The 18,801-nt window shown below is 44.2% G+C and overlaps 2 protein-coding genes across 5 annotated transcripts; one reads left to right on the plus strand and one right to left on the minus strand.

Moving 5' to 3' along the window:
- The first annotated feature begins 222 nt into the window (after window positions 1-222).
- Window positions 223-9,366, plus strand: LOC133956707 (protein-L-isoaspartate O-methyltransferase domain-containing protein 2). Its single transcript, XM_062391972.1, has 7 exons — window positions 223-419; window positions 2,190-2,350; window positions 2,530-2,680; window positions 4,793-4,895; window positions 4,984-5,155; window positions 6,688-6,811; window positions 6,928-9,366. Exons 2-7 carry the CDS (start codon window positions 2,195-2,197, stop codon window positions 7,443-7,445), a joined length of 1,224 nt encoding a protein of 407 aa, XP_062247956.1. The 5' UTR covers window positions 223-419; window positions 2,190-2,194; the 3' UTR covers window positions 7,446-9,366.
- Window positions 9,367-11,596: 2,230 nt separating this feature from the next.
- LOC133957157 (kinesin-like protein KIF3B) lies at window positions 11,597-18,389 on the minus strand. 4 transcript variants are annotated; one of them, XR_009921189.1, is made up of 10 exons: window positions 18,178-18,389; window positions 16,102-17,583; window positions 15,809-15,910; window positions 15,054-15,176; window positions 14,457-14,575; window positions 14,217-14,333; window positions 13,980-14,085; window positions 13,331-13,539; window positions 12,965-13,046; window positions 11,597-12,432 (listed from the first exon to the last, which is right to left on the minus strand). XR_009921189.1 is itself a non-coding variant. In XM_062392616.1 (9 exons), exons 2-9 carry the CDS (start codon window positions 17,500-17,502, stop codon window positions 13,040-13,042), a joined length of 2,184 nt encoding a protein of 727 aa, XP_062248600.1. In that variant the 5' UTR covers window positions 17,503-17,583; window positions 18,178-18,389; the 3' UTR covers window positions 11,597-13,039. The 4 variants fall into 4 exon arrangements, 3 of the variants coding, with proteins under 3 accessions (XP_062248600.1, XP_062248599.1, XP_062248598.1); XM_062392616.1 differs by having other exon boundaries at window positions 11,597-13,046; XM_062392615.1 differs by lacking the exon at window positions 12,965-13,046 and having other exon boundaries at window positions 16,102-17,580; window positions 18,178-18,388.
- Between the last annotated feature and the right edge of the window lie 412 nt (window positions 18,390-18,801).

Raw genomic sequence — 18,801 nt, forward strand, 5'->3', positions numbered from 1 at the left:
CGTCCGGTGTGTTCAGCACAACGATTTAACATGGGAGTGGATGGGAGCCAGAGGATTGGCGCTGCGCTTACGCGTCGCTTCCGCGTCCGGTGTGAACCCGGCGTAGTCTGAGGCCACGTCGAGCTCCAACCAATCACCAGTCTTGTTGCTAAAACCTCATCAGCACGGTCAAAGGGGGTGAGTCAATCAGAGGCAGCGGTGTGGGCGATTCCTCGCGCACAGAACGTGGGCCACGCTCCCTCCTCCTGACCGTTATCTGTGCGTCCTTTGCGTGTGACGTCAGAGCGTCAGCTGGCTGAGTGTTTACATCCAGCAGTTGTGTTTGTGACGGACCCTCCTCTTGCTCCTCTTCCTCCTGTGTGCACCAGCAGCAGCTGAGAGGCGACGCAGCGCAGACAGACAACACCTCCTCTCCTCAGGTAGGACTGAGCTGCCGGGCCGCAGGAGAAGCCGCGGGTTCGCTCGTTTTAACAGCGACGCAACTCCGCTGTCTCCATTCTCCTCTCGCCAGCCTCGCGGACAATGCGGTAGCTACCGACGGCGTTGACCTTGCCGCGGTGTGCCAGAGGACCAGCGGGTGTACCGTGTTGTTCCTGGTGGCTCATAGAGCCCCACAGTGTGCTTTGTGCTTGCTGTTCAAAGTGGATCACCTGCGTGGCGCAGACCGCCGCGGCCGCAGCGCGGAGCGGGCTGTGGACGTGTGCGCAAAAACCATTGACTGTTTATGAAGAGGGTCACACTGAAGCCACAGCTCAACTCGGACTCCACATAGCGAGACCACGTCAGCGACAGACCAGACATGGAAAATCCGTGAAACTGTAAATGAACAGCGAAGCTCTGATCTTAGTGTTTACAGGAAGTGTGTTCCCTTCTAAACCTCGCAGTTTATCACAGAGCCACTCACAGCGCCCCCTGCAGTCAAACTCTGATAATACTATCCTAAAGAGGGAGCAGGGGGCTCACGCTGGATTTCGTTCCACCTGGAAATTGGCACATCTTAAATACATTTTTTGTGCAATGCCCATATTCACAAAATAATATAATATAGGGCTTAACAAGATTCGATATCATCTGCGCTTAACCCTCCACTAGAGTGAGGACATAAAAAAATCAAAGGAAAAAAGAAACTTCAGAGAGCTCATTTGAAGGATCCCTTAGGGCGGACAGAGGTGCAATAGATGTCACGTATAGCAGAGCAAATCAACACAATAACAATATTTACAATATTAATAAGAAAAAAAAGTGTTGAATATAAATTGAGAGGTGTATCAGTGTTTGAAATATCTACACACAAGGAAAACCGAGATGAAGGGAGCAGCAATGATAATATAGAAATATTTCTACTTTAAGAGACTTTAGGGACAACACGTACGCCTGAGTTCTGGGAGTGCGGTGTTCCAATGACAGGCTACTTTAACTCATCCAAGTGCCCTCAGAAACTCAGGAGGTCCAGACATTTGAATGCTCATAGAGCTTTGTTCTTTTACTGCCTCATGGTTGTGGCCAGCATTTGGCCACCCTGTGATCTCTGTCTGTGGTGTTGCTTTTGACACGTCTCTGAACTACAGCTACAGCAGCAGTCTTACCTGCAGCTTTGCTCTGCCATCGAAAGCCTTCTTTAGGTCTCCAGATTTGGCTGAGCCGGTGCACACAGTGAGCCTTGTACGATTAATAATGCCAATCTATACCACTCCATGGTGTTGGTCAAATCAGACATGTTTTTGCGTTTTAAGTTATTGTTATGTAGTTCTTTATGAATATGTTAAAGGTTAAAGGACACATGTGAAAATGTTGTTGCATTTGAGTGCAACAAATGATTGATTTCAGTATTGAACATAATAGTTAATAGTGAAGACAGTTTAATTGTGTTCTTCTGTGCCAAGGGTGATGTCTTCATACTGATCAAAACCTTTAGGTATTTCCTTTTCTGAGAAAAAGCTCTGAAAAGGACGTGAATAGTCTTCGGATTTACGTGCTGTACTGTTACATCTGAAGTTTTGGAATCCTGAAATGTCCTTTCAATGATAAATTTAGTTTAAAAGCAATTGAACAAACAAAGTTAAATTAAAACCAAAACAGGCCACTATGGAATATACAGCTCTAACGTAAAGTGTGTGTGTTCCCTGGTACCTGTGCAGGTCGCAGAATGGTCATCACTGTGTGATAGTGAACCTTCTCTTTGTATTCAGTCAGGATGGGTGGAGCTGTGAGTGCCGGCGAGGACAACGATGACCTGATTGACAACCTGAAGGAGGCTTATTACATCCGCTCAGACCTGGTGGAGCGAGCTTTTCGAGCCATCGATCGGGCAGACTATTACCTGGAAGAATACCGGGACAACGCTTACAAGGTGAGCAAATTTGAAGAAAAAAACCACCACACACACACGGTCCTCTGTTTGTGGTAAAACTCTGGATTTGTTGGTCACTGGTTATTCATTATGTTTTTAAAGGGAACAGCTGTGGTGATTGTGATTGGCCGTTAGATTTTATGGGTGTTAATGGAAGCGTATACTATTGTGCTGGTTAGGACTTGGCATGGCGCCATGGAAACATCCACCTATCGGCACCGTGTATCTACTCTGAGGTGATGGAGGCTCTGGATCTGCACCCCGGCCTCTCCTTCCTCAACCTGGGCAGTGGGACTGGCTACCTCAGCACCATGGTTGGCCTCATTCTAGGTATGTTCAGCATCCTTTATTTCAACCAATTTCCTCCATGTGCAGGGGTTTTTATAGCTTGACAAAGTGGAGCCCACCACCCTCTCAGAGCTTACGTTTTGTTTTTAAGTCAGTTTGTGACCATCCTTTAATTGACTGTTTGGGGGTTAGAACATTTGTTTTAGGGTTAAAGCTGTCAACTTGAGATCACATCACAAAAACCACATGTTAGTACCAGTTGTGTAGAGGGTCTTGTGTGTCTCCGTCACAGTCTATAAAAGCTAGGTCTAGTGTGTTACTGTGAAGGTTACAGGTATACACTGATGCACTGATCATTGGGCACTATTTTTACATTTTCCAATATAATTCCAGTTGATTTGTTAATAGTAATATTTTTGCCAATAATGAGGCTGAACCTGCAAGTTAGTTCTGCAGTCAGTTAGAGTTCTCCACAGCCACAGTCCACATGACCTCATAAACTCTACTTCCACATCACCTTCCAGCATTGGGCTCTGAGAGCCCGTTCAGACCTGGTATTAACATCTGTCCTGAGTGATCCAATCAAAGTGGACAGTACATGTGTGAACGCATCTGAATGTGTCCTGAGATCCGATCCCTCTGTGGTTTGAAGCTGGGCTGGGACGACTGTGGCAACATTCTCGTGAAGTCTCAGCCTTAGTGAATGAGTGAAGAAGTGCCTTGAGATAATGTATGTTGTGATTTTGTGCTATACAAATGAAATTGAATTGAACTTTTTTTTTGCTTTGTAAACACAAATGCCCCCTGGGCCACATATGAAGGTCCGCCTACTCATCTGACGTCCTCTGACCTACTACAGTTCCACAATGAATCAAATGTATTTTTATGATTCTCAGTCTCCAAGCAGCGACGGACCACGTCAACAATTTCAGCACTGTCAAGCGCATAATGATTCATATTTTCTTTCAAATGGGTAAAATTGAAGTCCATAGCAGAGCTGTACACAGCTCATTGATTAATTCAGCCCCTCCTGACTTTGCACGCTCCCTTGCTTGCAGCAACACACACAGACACCCAACCACATTGACAATGGACACATCTGTAAATTCAAGTTATGTAAAAACTACATTATTCAAATGACATGCATGATTGTCTGCATATTTAGCAAGATCCAATCCCAAGTGGTGACAGGTGACACATTCAGGACAAGTTATTTGCTAACATACACATTTAGAGCTGCCCACTTGTGACTGGATCTCTTAGGATGGATGTTTTTCACCTGGTCAACAGTCTGCCTTACCTGGGGATGGGGGCTAGAGATGGGCTGTGCCTGTGGCACTGAAAAGACTTTCATTTAAATATCCCCAGGCTGCTGTCAGCGGTTTCTCCTCCTGGCCCTGAAATAAGCTGCAAAATAACACGTCCAATCCCAATCACAACACTTCCTTCCTTTTTAAAACAGTTGAAGATGTTTTACTAGCTGTCCTAAAGGATCCATGTCCTTAACTTAGATCCCCTTAGTAGCCTGTATGCTCTATTTGTTTGCTATTTCCACTATGTTGCATTATTAAAACCAAGGATTTATAAAATTATGATTTATAGTAAAATATATTTCAAACTCATCTGTCCTGAGAGATCCCAAGTGGTCGGTGCTAAGTACAGGTTTGAATGCACCTTAATGCATCCCGGGCCACATATGAAGGACCAACTACTCAGATGATTTTCCTGACCTGCTTCAGTTTATACCTCTATGGTTTTAACATATTGTTATTGTTGCTTCTCAGTGTCCAGACATTGATTTGTTTGTAGCCCCGACACAATTTCCTTCTTCACAGCTGCACACATTCATTCATATAACCTCTTGTGACTCCGCTTGCTCTTTCTCACACACACACAAGCACACACAGTCATCACACTCAGTTGAGTTTACAACATCTGTAAACTCAACTGAGTAAAAACAGCATCATTTAGTCTTCATGAACACAACAGCAGTCTTTATTTGTCTATAGAGTGGGGAAGAGAGATTGGATCACAAGCTGACCACTTGTGATAAACACCTTAAACAAAAGGGTAATGACTCATAACATACAAGCATGTGTCTGTGTCCATGTTAATGTGGTTCAGTTAAAACTTTGGACTGTGTTGTGCCAACAGGACCTTTTGGGGTGAACCACGGCATCGAGCTGCACGCAGATGTGATCGAGTACGCTTACCAGAAGCTCGACTCCTTCATCAAAACCAGCGATAGCTTTGACAAGTAGGTCTCCGTTCTTTTCCATTTTTTTTTTTCATTTTTCCCCCCTGGTGTGTTTAGTGTTTTCCATTGTTCCTGTGTCTCTATTTAGGTTTGAGTTCTGTGAGCCATCCTTTGTTGTGGGCAACTGTTTGGAGATTCCTCCAGAGAGCCGTCAGTATGACAGGGTGTACTGCGGTGCTGGGGTGCAGAAGGAGCACGAGGATTACATGAAGAACCTGCTAAAGTTAGGGGGCATCCTGGTGATGCCTCTTGAGGAAAAGGTTGGTGTACCCCTCTCCCCGCAGCAGATATGTATTTCTTAACATGTGTGTCAAAGTGATAACTGCTTAAAGTCCCCCTTGAATTCAATCAAGCTGCAGTAAATGTCACACTCCAGAGCAGGACCGGCAGCACTCCTACAGCTCTTGGCGAAAAATAATTATACCGCCCCTCTATTTGCAACGTAGCATACCAGCATACCAGTCTTGTTGCGTTGTACCGCGGAGGTAGTTTTTACCGTAAGCGACAGTGGTTCCTCATCCTTACCAACACTCTCTGGATCAGTGTTGTGCCAGTTCACACTTAAAATGTCCATAGTTCATTCAAATAAATTTGAACTATGAGAGCAGGTCAGCAGGACAGTGGAGGGAGGTAACAGGAAACTCCAGCACGACACAATCCAACCTTCTGATCCTGAAGCAGCAGTGGACCAGAGAGAAACTCTGTGATCTCACTGTGGGTGTCGCTCTGAGCGAGTAAGTGGGGGCGGCACCCTGGCAGTCTGTGTGTGTGTGTGCTGTCTGGGAGGACACACGCAAACATTTTCTCCTGCTCCTGGTATTTCACATAATGGACTTTATGAGGATGACAAAAACCAACGTTAGCGGCGTTCACTCCAGCGAGAGTGTTCACGTTCATCATTTGTAAATTGTTTCGTTCAGTTTATGCGCTCATGCACAACACAGCCCGGGATCAGTATATTTTAACAAGGAGCCCCTGTGACCTTGGAATGCTTTCTCCGTCAATAGGAACAATCTTTTTAATGCGGAACCAGATCATTCCGGTAGTTTAGACATGCTGCAGTAAGATTTTTTTTTTTTATCGCATCCTTTATCGCCCGATCGGTTTTCTTATTGCATCAGCAGCTTGTCCCGCCTTTACAGCCGTCGCCTAGCAACCGAGCTACAGGCAAAAAGGTGTTTGGTTGTTCACCATTATCTGTTCGGTTGAGTACTTTTATTTAAAAGTTAATTGACTTTTTCATCACCCTTGCTGCCACCAATACCACTGAAACCACATCCTTCCACCAAGTTTTGTTCCGTTCAGCTGTTTTTGTGTTATCCTACAACGTAAGCTTCATTCAGGATTTTTACTTTTTACTGTCTCGTGTGTGCCCCTCAGCACAGACCGTCAGTAGGCAATCACTCTGTTGGTTGGTGAATGTATTGTATATCTACTTCATTAGAGAAGACGGTGAAGAGTGAACATTTCATAAAATCACACAATCTGTAGGACTGGCCTGAAAAGTAGTCGATGAATGTCTTCAAGATCAGAATCTTCAGATCGTCCGCACATATATTATTGTTATTTTCTGTTTGATATGTGCTTCTCTTTGTAATATGTTATTGCCTTTTATTGTTGTTATATCTTGTGGACAGTGCTTAAAACTGTAAAAACCAACTGACCAACTTATGGAGCATACACACCGATGATATGGACTCTAGATGCAAAGCAGTTTGTGCAAGTCTCTGTGAACAAATCCATTGAGAAAATAATTAAAGTAAAAGGTTTCATCCTGTCATACGTTCTGCAGTTGACCAAGATCACCCGTACAGGGGCGAACAGCTGGGAGACCAAGAAGATCATCTCTGTGTCCTTTGCTCCTCTGGTGCTGCCTAAACACAGCACAAATGGCAAACCCAAGACTGTCCCCCTGCGTGAGTCCCATTTCAAGCTTTATTTACATTAAAACTACAGCTAATTATGAATATCATGACATCTGTTAATAACTCCTGGGTCTTTTTCTGCCTTCTTCTGCTTCTCAACCATGCAGCCAGGTATGAGGTACGGACGTTACAGGAGCTGGCTCGTATCTGCATCCGCCACACCCTCAGAGTGACCACAGATGGAGGAGACAACCAGTCACGTGGCCAGGGCTCCTCTTTCAGCGTGGGTCGGGGTCTGGCAGTGGCTGGACTCCATAAGTACGGCCCTCGCTTCAAGCGCCGGCGCGTCCACCGGCGCCACTGCAACATCCAGGTGGTCGCTCCCCTGGACAGCAACAACAACCAGGGAGGGAGAGTGGCAGACGAGGAGGAGGGGGCGGGGGAGAGGGAGGCCAGGCGGCAGACGAGAGGGAGCAGGAGGGGGTTGAGAGGAGCGGTGGCGGAAGAAGAGGAGACGGTCGTGGAGGAAGACGAGGAGGAGCAGGAGGAAGAGGAGGAGGAGGAGAAGGAAACTGGGGAGCTCCTGCGACCCCAGCCGGTCGTGAACATCCTTAGGGAGAGGATACTGGGCCTGCCACTGCCCGAGCCTCTGAAGATGTACCTGCTGTTCTACCGAGAGAAATGAGCCACAGATGTGGGGACCAGAGAACAACCCAGCAGGAGCTGAAGCCTCTGTTACAGCCCCTGCACAAGGCAGGACAACATGCCCCCTACCCTACTGACACCTTGCCCCACCATGGGTCTCTCTCTCTTTCACCTGTCTCCATCATCCATTTTCTGTTCCCGTTTCCGCTCTGCCTCCCGCTGTTCGTTACCTCGATTAGTAGACCTTAAAGAGTCAGTTACTGTGTCCTGGGGAGGGGTGCGGGGAGGCTATGCTACTCCGGGAATAGAAATGAAATAAGTACGTACGCGGTTTTCTGAATTAGCCCTGCAGCTCTTTGTAACTCATTTAGTCAAATCATCACTGCCTAACAGCAGCTCTACAGCCCACAGCAGCCTGAGTGTCCTCCGTTTATAAGAGGGGAAGCCAGTTCGTGCTGAGAGGGAGCTCCATCATTGTCTACAGTATCGAATCAGACATTGCTACAGAGTTCAAACACTGCAGCAACAGACAGAAAGAGCAGCTCAGAGGGCGCAGGGTTTCACTAGAGGGAGCTCCAGCTGTCCCCCCAGCTGGATGTCGATTGTACAAGGTGTGTGGAAGCTGCTTTGTCCACAGGAGGAGGTGCTGTAATGTCACCTAATGGGTCTCGTTGTCATTTCTGAACAGAAAGATGTAGAGTAGCGTAAGGCTCAAGAAATTGTGCATTCAAAGTTTGGAGGATGTGAAAAGTGATTTTTCTCTTTTGACTTTATTGAAGCTGCAGCTCGTGACCACGATGGCAGTTGTGATTTATTTTTGGTGATTTCAAAACAAAAAGAGGGAGCTTTACCTCGAGCCCTCTTCACTTAGATCGTCTGCTTTTTGAAGGCGTCGCTTCAAGCATTTCATGAGATCAGTTAACATTACAGAAGTTCAGTTTTCTCTTTTTCTATGCACGTGTTTCATTGTACGGGCGTCCAAATCATTACATGTCTTTCTCTACATCCCAGTGTGTTCTCTGAAACCTAAGAGAATGACCAGAAAAGATTGCTTACTCACTTATATTCCAATCTACATACAGTAAATAAACCAGCATGACGATGACACAATAATTGTTTTCGATGATAACAGTGTCCAAGTTTTCTCTCACTGTGCTCACCCATTTTTCTTTTTTTTGTAAAATCTTGATTTTTGAATTTTCTGGACTTGAAGTGTTGTGTACATTTTGTAAATGTGTGTATGTTTTGTTCTGTGAAACGCGAAAAACATGAAAATACTTCGACAGATAGTACAAGTATCATATAATTAATATTTTCTCTCGTAGTTTATAGTTCGATGGGGCATTATTCCTTTGTACCTTTTTGCTTTTGTACAAAAGTTTCCATTCCCTTCTGTGCCAAATTGAGGTTGCATGGACTAAATTCTTGAAGAGTGAATTCTTAAGGACACAGCAAAACATTCGGAAGTCCTTCATTTGAAGAGAGAAGCTGACAGTTTGTTGGTGTCTTATCATTTCTAAAAACTGCTCATCCACCATTCAAACAACCTTTCCATGTTCTTGTGAAGCATCAGATTTCTCCCATTTCAAAGTTTGTATGCTTGTTGAATAGCAGAGTGATCTTTACAGCCTGTTATCATTAACATGTGGATGTGACAGGAGGGATTTGAAATCCAGCTGTATGTCCCTAAAAAAAATCCAACACTGACTGAATGGGAGGATTGAGTTCAGAAAACAGGCCTGAGAGTAAAATTTTGCTTCACTGCTGCTGGGGTGTGTATTTAAACCATTCCCTTTTCAACATTGGTACCATTATGTTTGGTTGTTGTGCAGTTGTATTTCTTTGCTGAATGTAAGCGATCATGATATTTTTGGCACTAAACAAGGTTTTGGTGCAAATGGCTTGTTTTTAAAACTGAGCTGTATGATTGAGCTGACAATAAACTCCATTATATAAAAGAACGTGTAGGTGGAAATTAACTCATGAGTTTGGTGAAGGCCCCATCTGCTGTTTTCAGTATGGATCCATTCACCTCTTGGTCTAACAAGAAAATAAGCTTCAGAAGATTTATAAATGTGGTTGTGAAAATGAATGGTACTTAAGGAAACTATTGAAATCGGTACAGTAGACCGCTGGTAGGTGTGACATGTGCATTATCATGAGGATGGAGCTGCTGCATGGTTGTGAGTGAGACTTCTCGTTGAGCTATGTGTACTGTTGCCAGCAAATAACCATATAAACAATTCACTTTCACACCCACATTTATAAGACAGGGCTCAGGTGAAAAAAATTGCCTTTTTTGGTTTCCAGAGAGAATGTTCTAGGGCACTTAACTCTCTCTCACTGGAAGGAAGAGTAATCAATAAGCCAGTCGAGATAAAACATGTGGTTTATGTGATTTGTGATCCGGTCATCCGGAGGTGGACAGCTCTGAGGACATGCGTTCATTCCTGTCATTAAAATTTGATCATGATCTCAGATCAGATCTCACCTCCCAGCTCTGTTCAAACAAACACGTACGTCATATCTGTTCATGAAGAACCACCTATGTTGTTTTTACCCAGTCTGAGTACACAAGTGTGTGTGTGTCGGCAAGTGCAAGCGAGAGAGGTAGAGAGATGAGTCAGAAAGATTCAGTCATTATGTGGTGATGGTCACAAACAAACCTTTCGATTAATAGTTAAACTGAAGTGGATCAGAGGACGTCAGCTAAGTAGGAGGATCGCTATCTAATCTGAGTGCTTTCACACCTGAGCTGTCCACTTGTGATCGGATCACAAAACCAACCGTTAATAGTGGGTGTGTACGGGGTCACAGAGGTGAAGCTGGAGATTCCTCGTGTCTGAAGTTCGGCCTGTGACCTGAGCATGGATCATCAGTCACCCATTCACCAGACGCTTCAGATTCAACAGGGGAACTTTGCTGGACAGATGAATCATGAAAAAACTGAACGGTGACGTTATATCTGGTGATGTAGCTTTTAAACAAGAAAACTCAGATGGTTGAAAGGACGATCTGTATCTCAAAGTCTTGCCTTTGGGGGGACAAAGACGGCCAGGCTGGAAAAGCATATAGGTTGATAAACCTATGTTTTTTTTGAATAGGTAAAGGTAATGAGCCAAATACACCAGCTATGTAACATGATTTTGATTTTAAATGACACGTTATTTTTCATCTTTTCCCCACAGAGAAAAAAATGTGTTGCGACAAATATGACGAAAACCGCCCTAGCAACCACATTGAAAGCTTTCCGTGCAAATCATTGACGTCTAACCATAACATCAGGAAACATTAGCCGCTGTGCTAACATGCTTGAAAAGTCGTTATACAAACCTTATGGAATTCCATCAGCTCCATCAGATGTCACAGACGTCTTCTACTCGTCTGGTTTCTTCTCCGTGCACAATCAGCCGGATCATTAGGATTACAGCCCATGCTTGGGGTACCACAACATTTGGAGCCGGTATTGTCGAATCTACACAGCCTTCTCACTTGTGTGTTACTTATATATGATGACGTAGAAAGTGGTGTCCCAGTTCCTGGGGAAGATTTCCTAGCCCTCCCGCCTTGTGGCTTCGGTTGGAGGGGACACTTGATATCAATGGGTAAGGCCAAGAGAGAGGAAATGGGACAGGCACTCTCTGTGCCTTTGAGATGACCCTCACTTTATACAGGAGCCCATTCATTAAGGAAGCACCAGTACCCCAAACCTCACAGCAACAATTTTTTTCTAAATGAAAAACTTGTCACATTAGTTGAGAATTGTGCATCAGACTGACAATCTGTCATCTGCAAATTTAATGGCAAAATCTTAATACAAAAGTCAATTTAAAATGACTAGAAATAACTAAATGTAAGCATAACTTGCAAAGTAAAATTCATCAACTTTTTGATGTTCTTCCACCACGTAACCCCAGACAACGTTATGTCAGATTAGCAGCAGGTCTGTTTACAGCACCACAGGAAATATTGGGGTGATTTTTTGCTAACCACCTCCAGTCTACATCTTTAGTGTCTTTCAAACACCTCTCGGGATAGTTCGGGGTCACAGGTCTCTTGTCCTGATATTTTGGGGTCAGGGGCTTAAAAGTTTAGGGAACACCCGTGTTAAGAAATGAGGGAACGAACAGTGTGTAATAAAATCCATGTTCAAACTAGTTAAGAGTCTGTGGAAAAGAACATGGGGCTGAATACAATTAAAAGCTTTAATACCATGTTCAGGTGTTTTCCTTACAAAAGGACATGAGGGCCACAGTTGACATCATTGTTAAGAAAGTCATCATCTAAGAAATACATGCTGCCATCTTATCATTGAGTTGTCTTTAAAAATCTAAAGCAACTAAACATGTAACAGACAGAAGTGCAGCAGCAACCGTCATTTGGCTACAACAGCATCGTCAGCATGAAAGTTGGTCACTTAAATCGTATGGAAGAAATAATGAAGCTCGAAAAATAATCTATTTTACAGAAATAACAGGATAAAAATAAAAATATATATCTACATCTGTATATATAAATTAAGTATTACAATAAGTAATACACACACACACTGACACAGCTACTGACAAGTGCAGCACAGCTGTCTTGTCCGTCCATCTTTCACGTCAAAACCTGGAGAGAGAAATTTATGACATTCATAGCAGCTAATAGCAGTGTGGAGTGATGTGAGGCTTCAGGCGTTTATTGGCTCACACTCTGGATGAGTTGGTTTAAATCTCCAAAGGAAAAAGCTCATGACAACAGTTAATAGTGGTGTGGCTACAGTTAAAACCTTCAAAGCAGCATTAGTATTAAAGTTTCTGTAACGTTTACAGCCTCCCAGATTCTGTAGTAAAAAGAAGAAGACTAAAACCAAACCCATCTCTCAAAGTTGAGAGGTGCATGAGAGAGGTTGTGGTAGTGACAGTAATGGCAGAAGCGGTCACTTGGGCACCAGGCCGCGGCATTGTGGGTAAAGAGGAGATCCTGGACTGGAGGGGCTGAAAGGAGACGTTGGGGTGCCCGACATCTTACCAGTTCTGGGTCGACTGAGGGACAGAAAGCAAAAACAGAGAGGTGAACAGATTGTGGTTGTTGAGGAACTCTTAACACCACTATATACTATATCTGTGTATATATAACATTACATCTGTACACCATTGGGAGAGTCGGTTTCATTCCACACATACTCCCTTCTCTCTCCAACTAGTACCAAAGGTCAGGTTATAGATAAAGGACCAACCAACATTACATTGTAGTGTCTACGTTTAGTGACTTTCATATCTAACTCTGGTGCTCCAGACAGAGAGGCACCAACGACAACTCTTTTGCCTATTTCACCAGTGGCTAGACATAAGGACACAATGGGGTTTATGAATGCATACTTTTGACTTAAATATCCAATAGGATTTGAACACCTACATGTTACATAGAGAGTGACAGCAATTCTAGCCATTGATGGATGTGCTGTTAGAATGGGTGAAGTAGAGGGAGATATATGTGGAAGCTGTGGGAGACATCTTCAGACTTGGGGCTGACAATTACTCATGTTAATCTGTTAATGTTTGTATATTGTTCCACCTTCTGGTTTCCTTGATGCATCAAGTCTACATTCAAATCTTCTGCCAGACATCAGCCGCTGCCTGAGCTCAACTTTCACCAGCTTCCAGAACACGTCCATAACAGTGGGAATAACAGCAAAGGTCATGGATCTAAACATTTGGACTTTTAATAAACATGTTATATATTTTCATTTGTTTCAAGGATCTTGGATTAATGATTAATCCAAGATCCAGCTAAACTACATGACAAAACAGTAAGCTCTTTTGTAATGTTGTGATTTGGTGCTACACACAAATTGAACTGAATTGAAAATTTAATTTTTAAATAGGTAAAACATTTGGTATTGACAGCTGAAGGGGAGTTTACAGGTAACGGTTAACTTACCCAGACTTTTTTTTTAGGCTGGAGATGGCACTGGCTGGTGGGGTTGGTCCTGAAGTGCTGTAAAAGCCAAAGGCATCTACCTGGATCTCATCCTCATCCCTGAGAGCGTCCCTCAGAGCTGCTGCCACCGTTGGGGCGATTTCCGGCTCCTGATAGTCTATAGTGGTCCGTGTTGGAAGGTCCATGTCCAGTATCTGGATGTTTTCAGCCTGGCGGCAGAGAAGCACAAGATATATGTAAATGTTTGTAATCGGAGAATATGAGGATTCACTTCATCACTCACCTGCGCTTCTCGTTACCTAGACAATCACTCATTTCCTTGCTTGTTTTTTTATAATCCTCATAACAACATTAAGACCTTTAACTCAGTATCTTGTGATGTTGCCTCATAGTAGATCTGTGCTACACTCTTTGCCTCTGATTATAAATTTATGTATATGAAGTTTACGTCTAACTATGCTGTTAAAGCTGCCTTCAGTGTGAGGTTTGTATCGATTGTCTGCACATGTAGGTTCAGCCCTTGTGGTGTAATCTATGAAACATCTGATGAGGATGAAGAATGTACAGTCACTGTGTCTGTAGGTTTTTTATGCGTGGAGACATTGAATATGTTCATCAGTGAAACAGGTGAAGAGAAGGTGCTGCTTACTTTGTATCTCGTGTCAGGCTTCATCGTAATGGCGACGCGAGCATGGTGACAGAGAGGCCTCCTGTAGCCCACTGCAGACAGAGGCCTGGTCCTCATCGGCTGATCACTGTAGCAGACACACAAAGTGAATTTCACATTAGGGCTGGGCAATATGATAAAATGAGATGATAGAAAAACACCTTTATTGCACTGTGTAACAAATCACTTTAAACATGCTCGGAATATTGTGTAACATACTCCTCTATACGTGTAATGGGCTGCATTTTCCAGTGCTCATCCTCTTCATCAATGTAAGCTCTGCTGACTATTTTGTTCTTCTCCTCAAGTGGAATGAAGTTCTCAATGATCTGATGTCTGAAAGATAAAACACAAGCAATTAGCAGGAGGCAGAGAATGACAGCAAGACACAAACACTCAGATTATGTTCATCATGGATATAATGCGGATGGCCAACATTATGATATGCAAGCTCCTGACTTGAGTTTGAGGTCCCTGGTGAGCTCATTCTGGGTCTGTTCAAGCTCCTGACGCTCTCTGATGTGTGCCTCCTGGATGTCGTGGATTTCTGCCTTCACTGCCTGCAGCTTGGCAAACAGCTGAAGCACAAAGGAGGAAAGAAACCAGGGTTTCAATGATGAGAAGTATATTTTCAGTCTTACATTACATTGTATTTAGCTGATGCTTTTATCCTAAGCAACTAAATTCGGTGCATTCAATGACTTAGAATTTGGCTTAAACAGTGACTCTCATGAGGGTATGAAATAATACTGATCATCACACAATGATCAATACTTTTATTAATGAGCTAAATCTCTTTTCAGAGCAGTGCATTCATCAACTTCTTGCACACACACACGCACACGCGCTCAATTTCTTTCATTGTCTGCATAGCCCAGCTACTGTATGGGTCTATGTTGGCAGAGACCTACGCTTTTACAAATAAAGAATGAATATTTATGCTATCAGCGAATTTGTATACTGAATAAATGCATTGATTACAGTGAACAGGAGTGGAGATGCATGCAGAAAAGTGAGTGTGAGTGGACGAAAACAACAGTAGGTTGGAGCTGATACCTTTTTCAGCTTCTTGGTTTTGATGTCGACCTCCTGCTGCAAAGAAGTATAGGTCTCCTTCAGCTCCAGAGTCTCCTCGTCACGACTCTCCATCTCCTGCTGCATCTCTCGCTCTCTGTGTTTCTGCAAACACGCATTTTAGACTTCAAACCACAGTGCTCTGTGTGGGATCAGGCTACACAGAGGTCCTCAATTTTACACACGAGAAGATAGAGCGAAGTTTAAAATAGTTGCTGTGAAAAAAATAATGCCACAGGAAGAGACAACAAGGAAGAAGACTGACGACTGCATGAGTGTTATTGAGAAAGTACATATTTCACAAGTCAATCAGTGAATGCTTTTCACTGATTGACTTGAGCCAACTGCTATCACCATATTAGTCTTTAGTCTTTGTTCTCCCTGACTGTTGTCATGTTGGTGTCAAACAACAGAAAAGGATCTCAGACCAGGTGTATATGAGGCTTAACTAAGCTATTGTTAAAACATGCAATCAATCCCACCATTCCATTGAAACATCAACATTCTCATCCCACCAAGTTCTCCTCATGATGCATCATTGCTTTACTGTAGAGCCATATTCCTACATTTTGTGTCATTGAGAATGTGAGCGTGAATGTGTCTTTCCAGGGTGTACTCCAGCTCTCGCCCGATGTCAGCAGGGTTTGACAGCAGGCCTTCTTGTAACCTGCCATCATATTGTTGTTGACCTGAGACCTTCAAACAGTTTACCACTACTTTTCAGATGTTTGACATACCTGTTCAGCGATTTCATGCCTCCTCTGCTGCAGCATTTTCTGTTGCTCGTTGGTGTGATCCACTATGTTCTTCCCCCCAACCAGAAGCTTACTCTCCATCGCCTGGATGAGGAAGAATAAATTGATGATAACACTTCAGATCACACAGGATATAAAAAGGCAATTCCATCTCACTAGCAGAAAAACATAAAACATACAGATCCATTGGCCTGTGTGTACATTTTAAACAAATCTATGCAACAGTAACATTCTATCTGGACAGATACAAACCCTGTCTAGAAAAGTCTGCCTACCTTAACTTTAGCTGTAAGCATCTCTCCAGCCTCCCTCTCCCTCCTCAAGTCTTCCATTTTCTTCTCCTTCTTCTTGAGTAGCCGAACTTTCTCCTCAGCCACCAGACTGTGATCCTCCATGATGGCCTTCCTCTCTCTCTCCAGCTTCTCCTGCTGCTCCCCCCAATAATCTCCTTTGTCATCTCCATCTTCATCATCATCCTCTGTCTCTCCTTCCAGATCCTCACCATCGCTCCCTTCCCCCGCTCTCCTCCTTTGCTTCCTCTTCTTTTTTTCCCCTGAGCGATTCTGCAGCTGTCCCTTCAGCCTGGCGATCTCCTCCTGAAACTCCCTCAGTAGTGCATCCTTGGGGTCCTCATTGATGCGTGGTTTATTCTTGATGTTCTTTGCCCTGTTGGAGTAGCGCAGTGTTGTCAAGGTCTCCTCCATGTTGTAGGATGCCGGCCCAATGTTGGCAACCATGACGGTGCAGGCATTGCCCCCCAGGGAGTCCTGCAGCAGACGGGTGAGTTTTGAGTCTCGGTAGGGGATGTGGCTGCTCCTGCCATCCACCAGAGCTGATATGACGTTCCCCAGAGCAGAGAGTGACAGGTTGATCTTTGTGGCTTCTTTAAGCCTCTCCCCCTGAGCGCCAGTCTTGGACTGCCTTTCGCTGCCGGCTAAATCTACTAAGTTCAGTTTGCCAACTCTGATATGGTTCTCCCCGTCCACGCCCAACTCACTGCACTCAACGGTGATGACAAAAATGGCGTGAGATCGGGAGCTGTGTTCATTCATGTTCGTAGAACCCACAGAACGATTCTGGTTGCCCACGTTCATGACATGCTCGATCTCTCGCACACTCTTGGTGACAAATGACGACAGGTCTTTGACATAAACGCCCGTGTCCGGCCTCTCCCTCAGCTCAAGGCGATGGGCTTGGTTCTTGGATAGCAAGTCTTTGATCTCCTCCTGGTAAATTTCCAGATATGAAGCTCTCACCAGGTACTGCTGATTCTGGGATCGTGAGATGTGTGTGAAGATGTGCTCAAAGGAGTTAGGGATCACCCCTCTCTTCTCTGGATCATTTCTCACCCCCTCCATTGTGTACGTCTTCCCTGTACCCGTCTGCCCATAGGCAAAGATGGTCCCATTGAAGCCAAGAAGAACTGAATCCACCAGTGGCCTGAAGGTTTCATCGTACAGATCTATTTGTTTGGAGTTCCAGTCGTAGACTGAATCAAAAGTGAAGACTTTGGGAGTTTCGCTGGCTGAAGCTTCTCTGGGGTTCCTGACCACAATCTGGCCCAGTTTCACGTCCACAGAGACGACCCTTTCAAATTTGTTTGCCTGTTCTTTTTCATTCATTGGGCGACATCGGACCACCACCTTCACTGTCTCAGGACCCTTGCTCTTGGACATGGTGAGGATCTGCAGCTCACACGTCTTCCAAGTGCAGTGTCAGGAACAGTTGGCCTGTAGAAATGCCCTCATCAGAATCTGCTGGAGAAGACACATGCAATGCTTAGTACCAACCTTCATGAACACCTCGATAAAACACACGTTTACATACAAACTGGAAAACCGGCTCAAATGCATCAACACTAAACTATGAATAGACTTTAGCCCTGACATCTCTCCTGATGCTAACACCTGTGTTGCAGGTCAAAACGTCCATGGTTTGAAACTCTATGAGACTGAGCATAGCATTAGAACTGTTGGTCTTAGTCTTAGTCATTAAACAGGAATTAGCTCCATGTCCAAGACAGCAGCATTTGCACACTGCTCGGACTAGTGAACGCCTCCACCCTAATTTAGCTCAAGTTAGCTGGTTAACCTGCAGCTCCAAGCTGCCATGTAAACGACTCTATGGTGGAGCTTCAGGTTGTGAAGTGGCCGCCTCTATGGGGACTCCACCAGCCGGAACATGTCGATAACCGACGCGTTTTACAGAACCTGTCCAAGTGATGCTAGCACGGCAGCGGATCAGCTAACCGACGTGAGCTAATGCCAACGACAACCCACAACAAGACTACAAGACCGGCCTAGCAACGGCAAACACAGCGGTAACCTCCGCTACAAGTCTGCTAGCATTACCTGGCTAACGCTGGTGGCGAGGACCAACATGGGTTCAACACATCACCCGAAAAAAATTAAAACCCGTTGGACTCGTGAAATAAAGCAACACAAACACAACTTCACACCACAGACACACAAAGGTCGTTTGGCGTTCAGAGGAGAAGACCGGGAGGTAATCCGTGACTCCCAGTCACCGCTACTCATCATCCTGTGCTGGGCTGGGTTGCCAGGTTTATCCTCCACATCCCCCAATATTGACTAAGGTGGAAAAACATTACACCAAGTATATATTAGTGTCCAGACGCAGTATATATATATATATCACAATTAATAACATAGTAAAATTAGACTTGTTATTATATTTATACATGCAAACTCAAATGCATGCATTATGAACAACACAAATTCCAAGTATTCCAACTTATCTGGCAACCGAGCGTCTCCAAGTTTATCCCACAAACCTGAGTATATTTAAGGAAACTTAAAGAAATCATCACATAAGTCAGGATAAGGATTAATCCATCAAAGTTAAGAACAATCAAACGTTTTCCCTTTCCTTTGGAGACTGAGGAAAGACATCACCAGGCCTGACACTGCAGATGGAAGTGAGAACACAGAAAACATCAAAGGTGTCTATCCCTC

This window comes from Platichthys flesus, chromosome 7, assembly GCF_949316205.1.
Source record: "Platichthys flesus chromosome 7, fPlaFle2.1, whole genome shotgun sequence".
Taxonomy (NCBI): Eukaryota; Metazoa; Chordata; class Actinopteri; order Pleuronectiformes; family Pleuronectidae; genus Platichthys; species Platichthys flesus.

Excerpts from the sequence above, each read along its gene's own strand:
- LOC133956707 (XM_062391972.1), top strand. The coding sequence starts at position 2,195 with ATGGGTGGAGCTGTGAGTGCCGGCGAGGACAACGATGACCTGATTGAC. Across the intron at positions 2,351-2,529 it reads ACCGGGACAACGCTTACAAG|GACTTGGCATGGCGCCATGG; the intron begins GTGAGCAAATTT and ends TGTGCTGGTTAG. Across the intron at positions 5,156-6,687 it reads TGATGCCTCTTGAGGAAAAG|TTGACCAAGATCACCCGTAC; the intron begins GTTGGTGTACCC and ends TACGTTCTGCAG.
- LOC133957157 (XM_062392615.1), bottom strand. The coding sequence starts at position 17,502 with ATGTCCAAGAGCAAGGGTCCTGAGACAGTGAAGGTGGTGGTCCGATGT. Across the intron at positions 14,334-14,456 it reads ACCAGGGACCTCAAACTCAA|ACATCAGATCATTGAGAACT; the intron begins GTCAGGAGCTTG and ends TTTATCTTTCAG. Across the intron at positions 13,540-13,979 it reads AGCCTGACACGAGATACAAA|GCTGAAAACATCCAGATACT; the intron begins GTAAGCAGCACC and ends CTCTGCCGCCAG.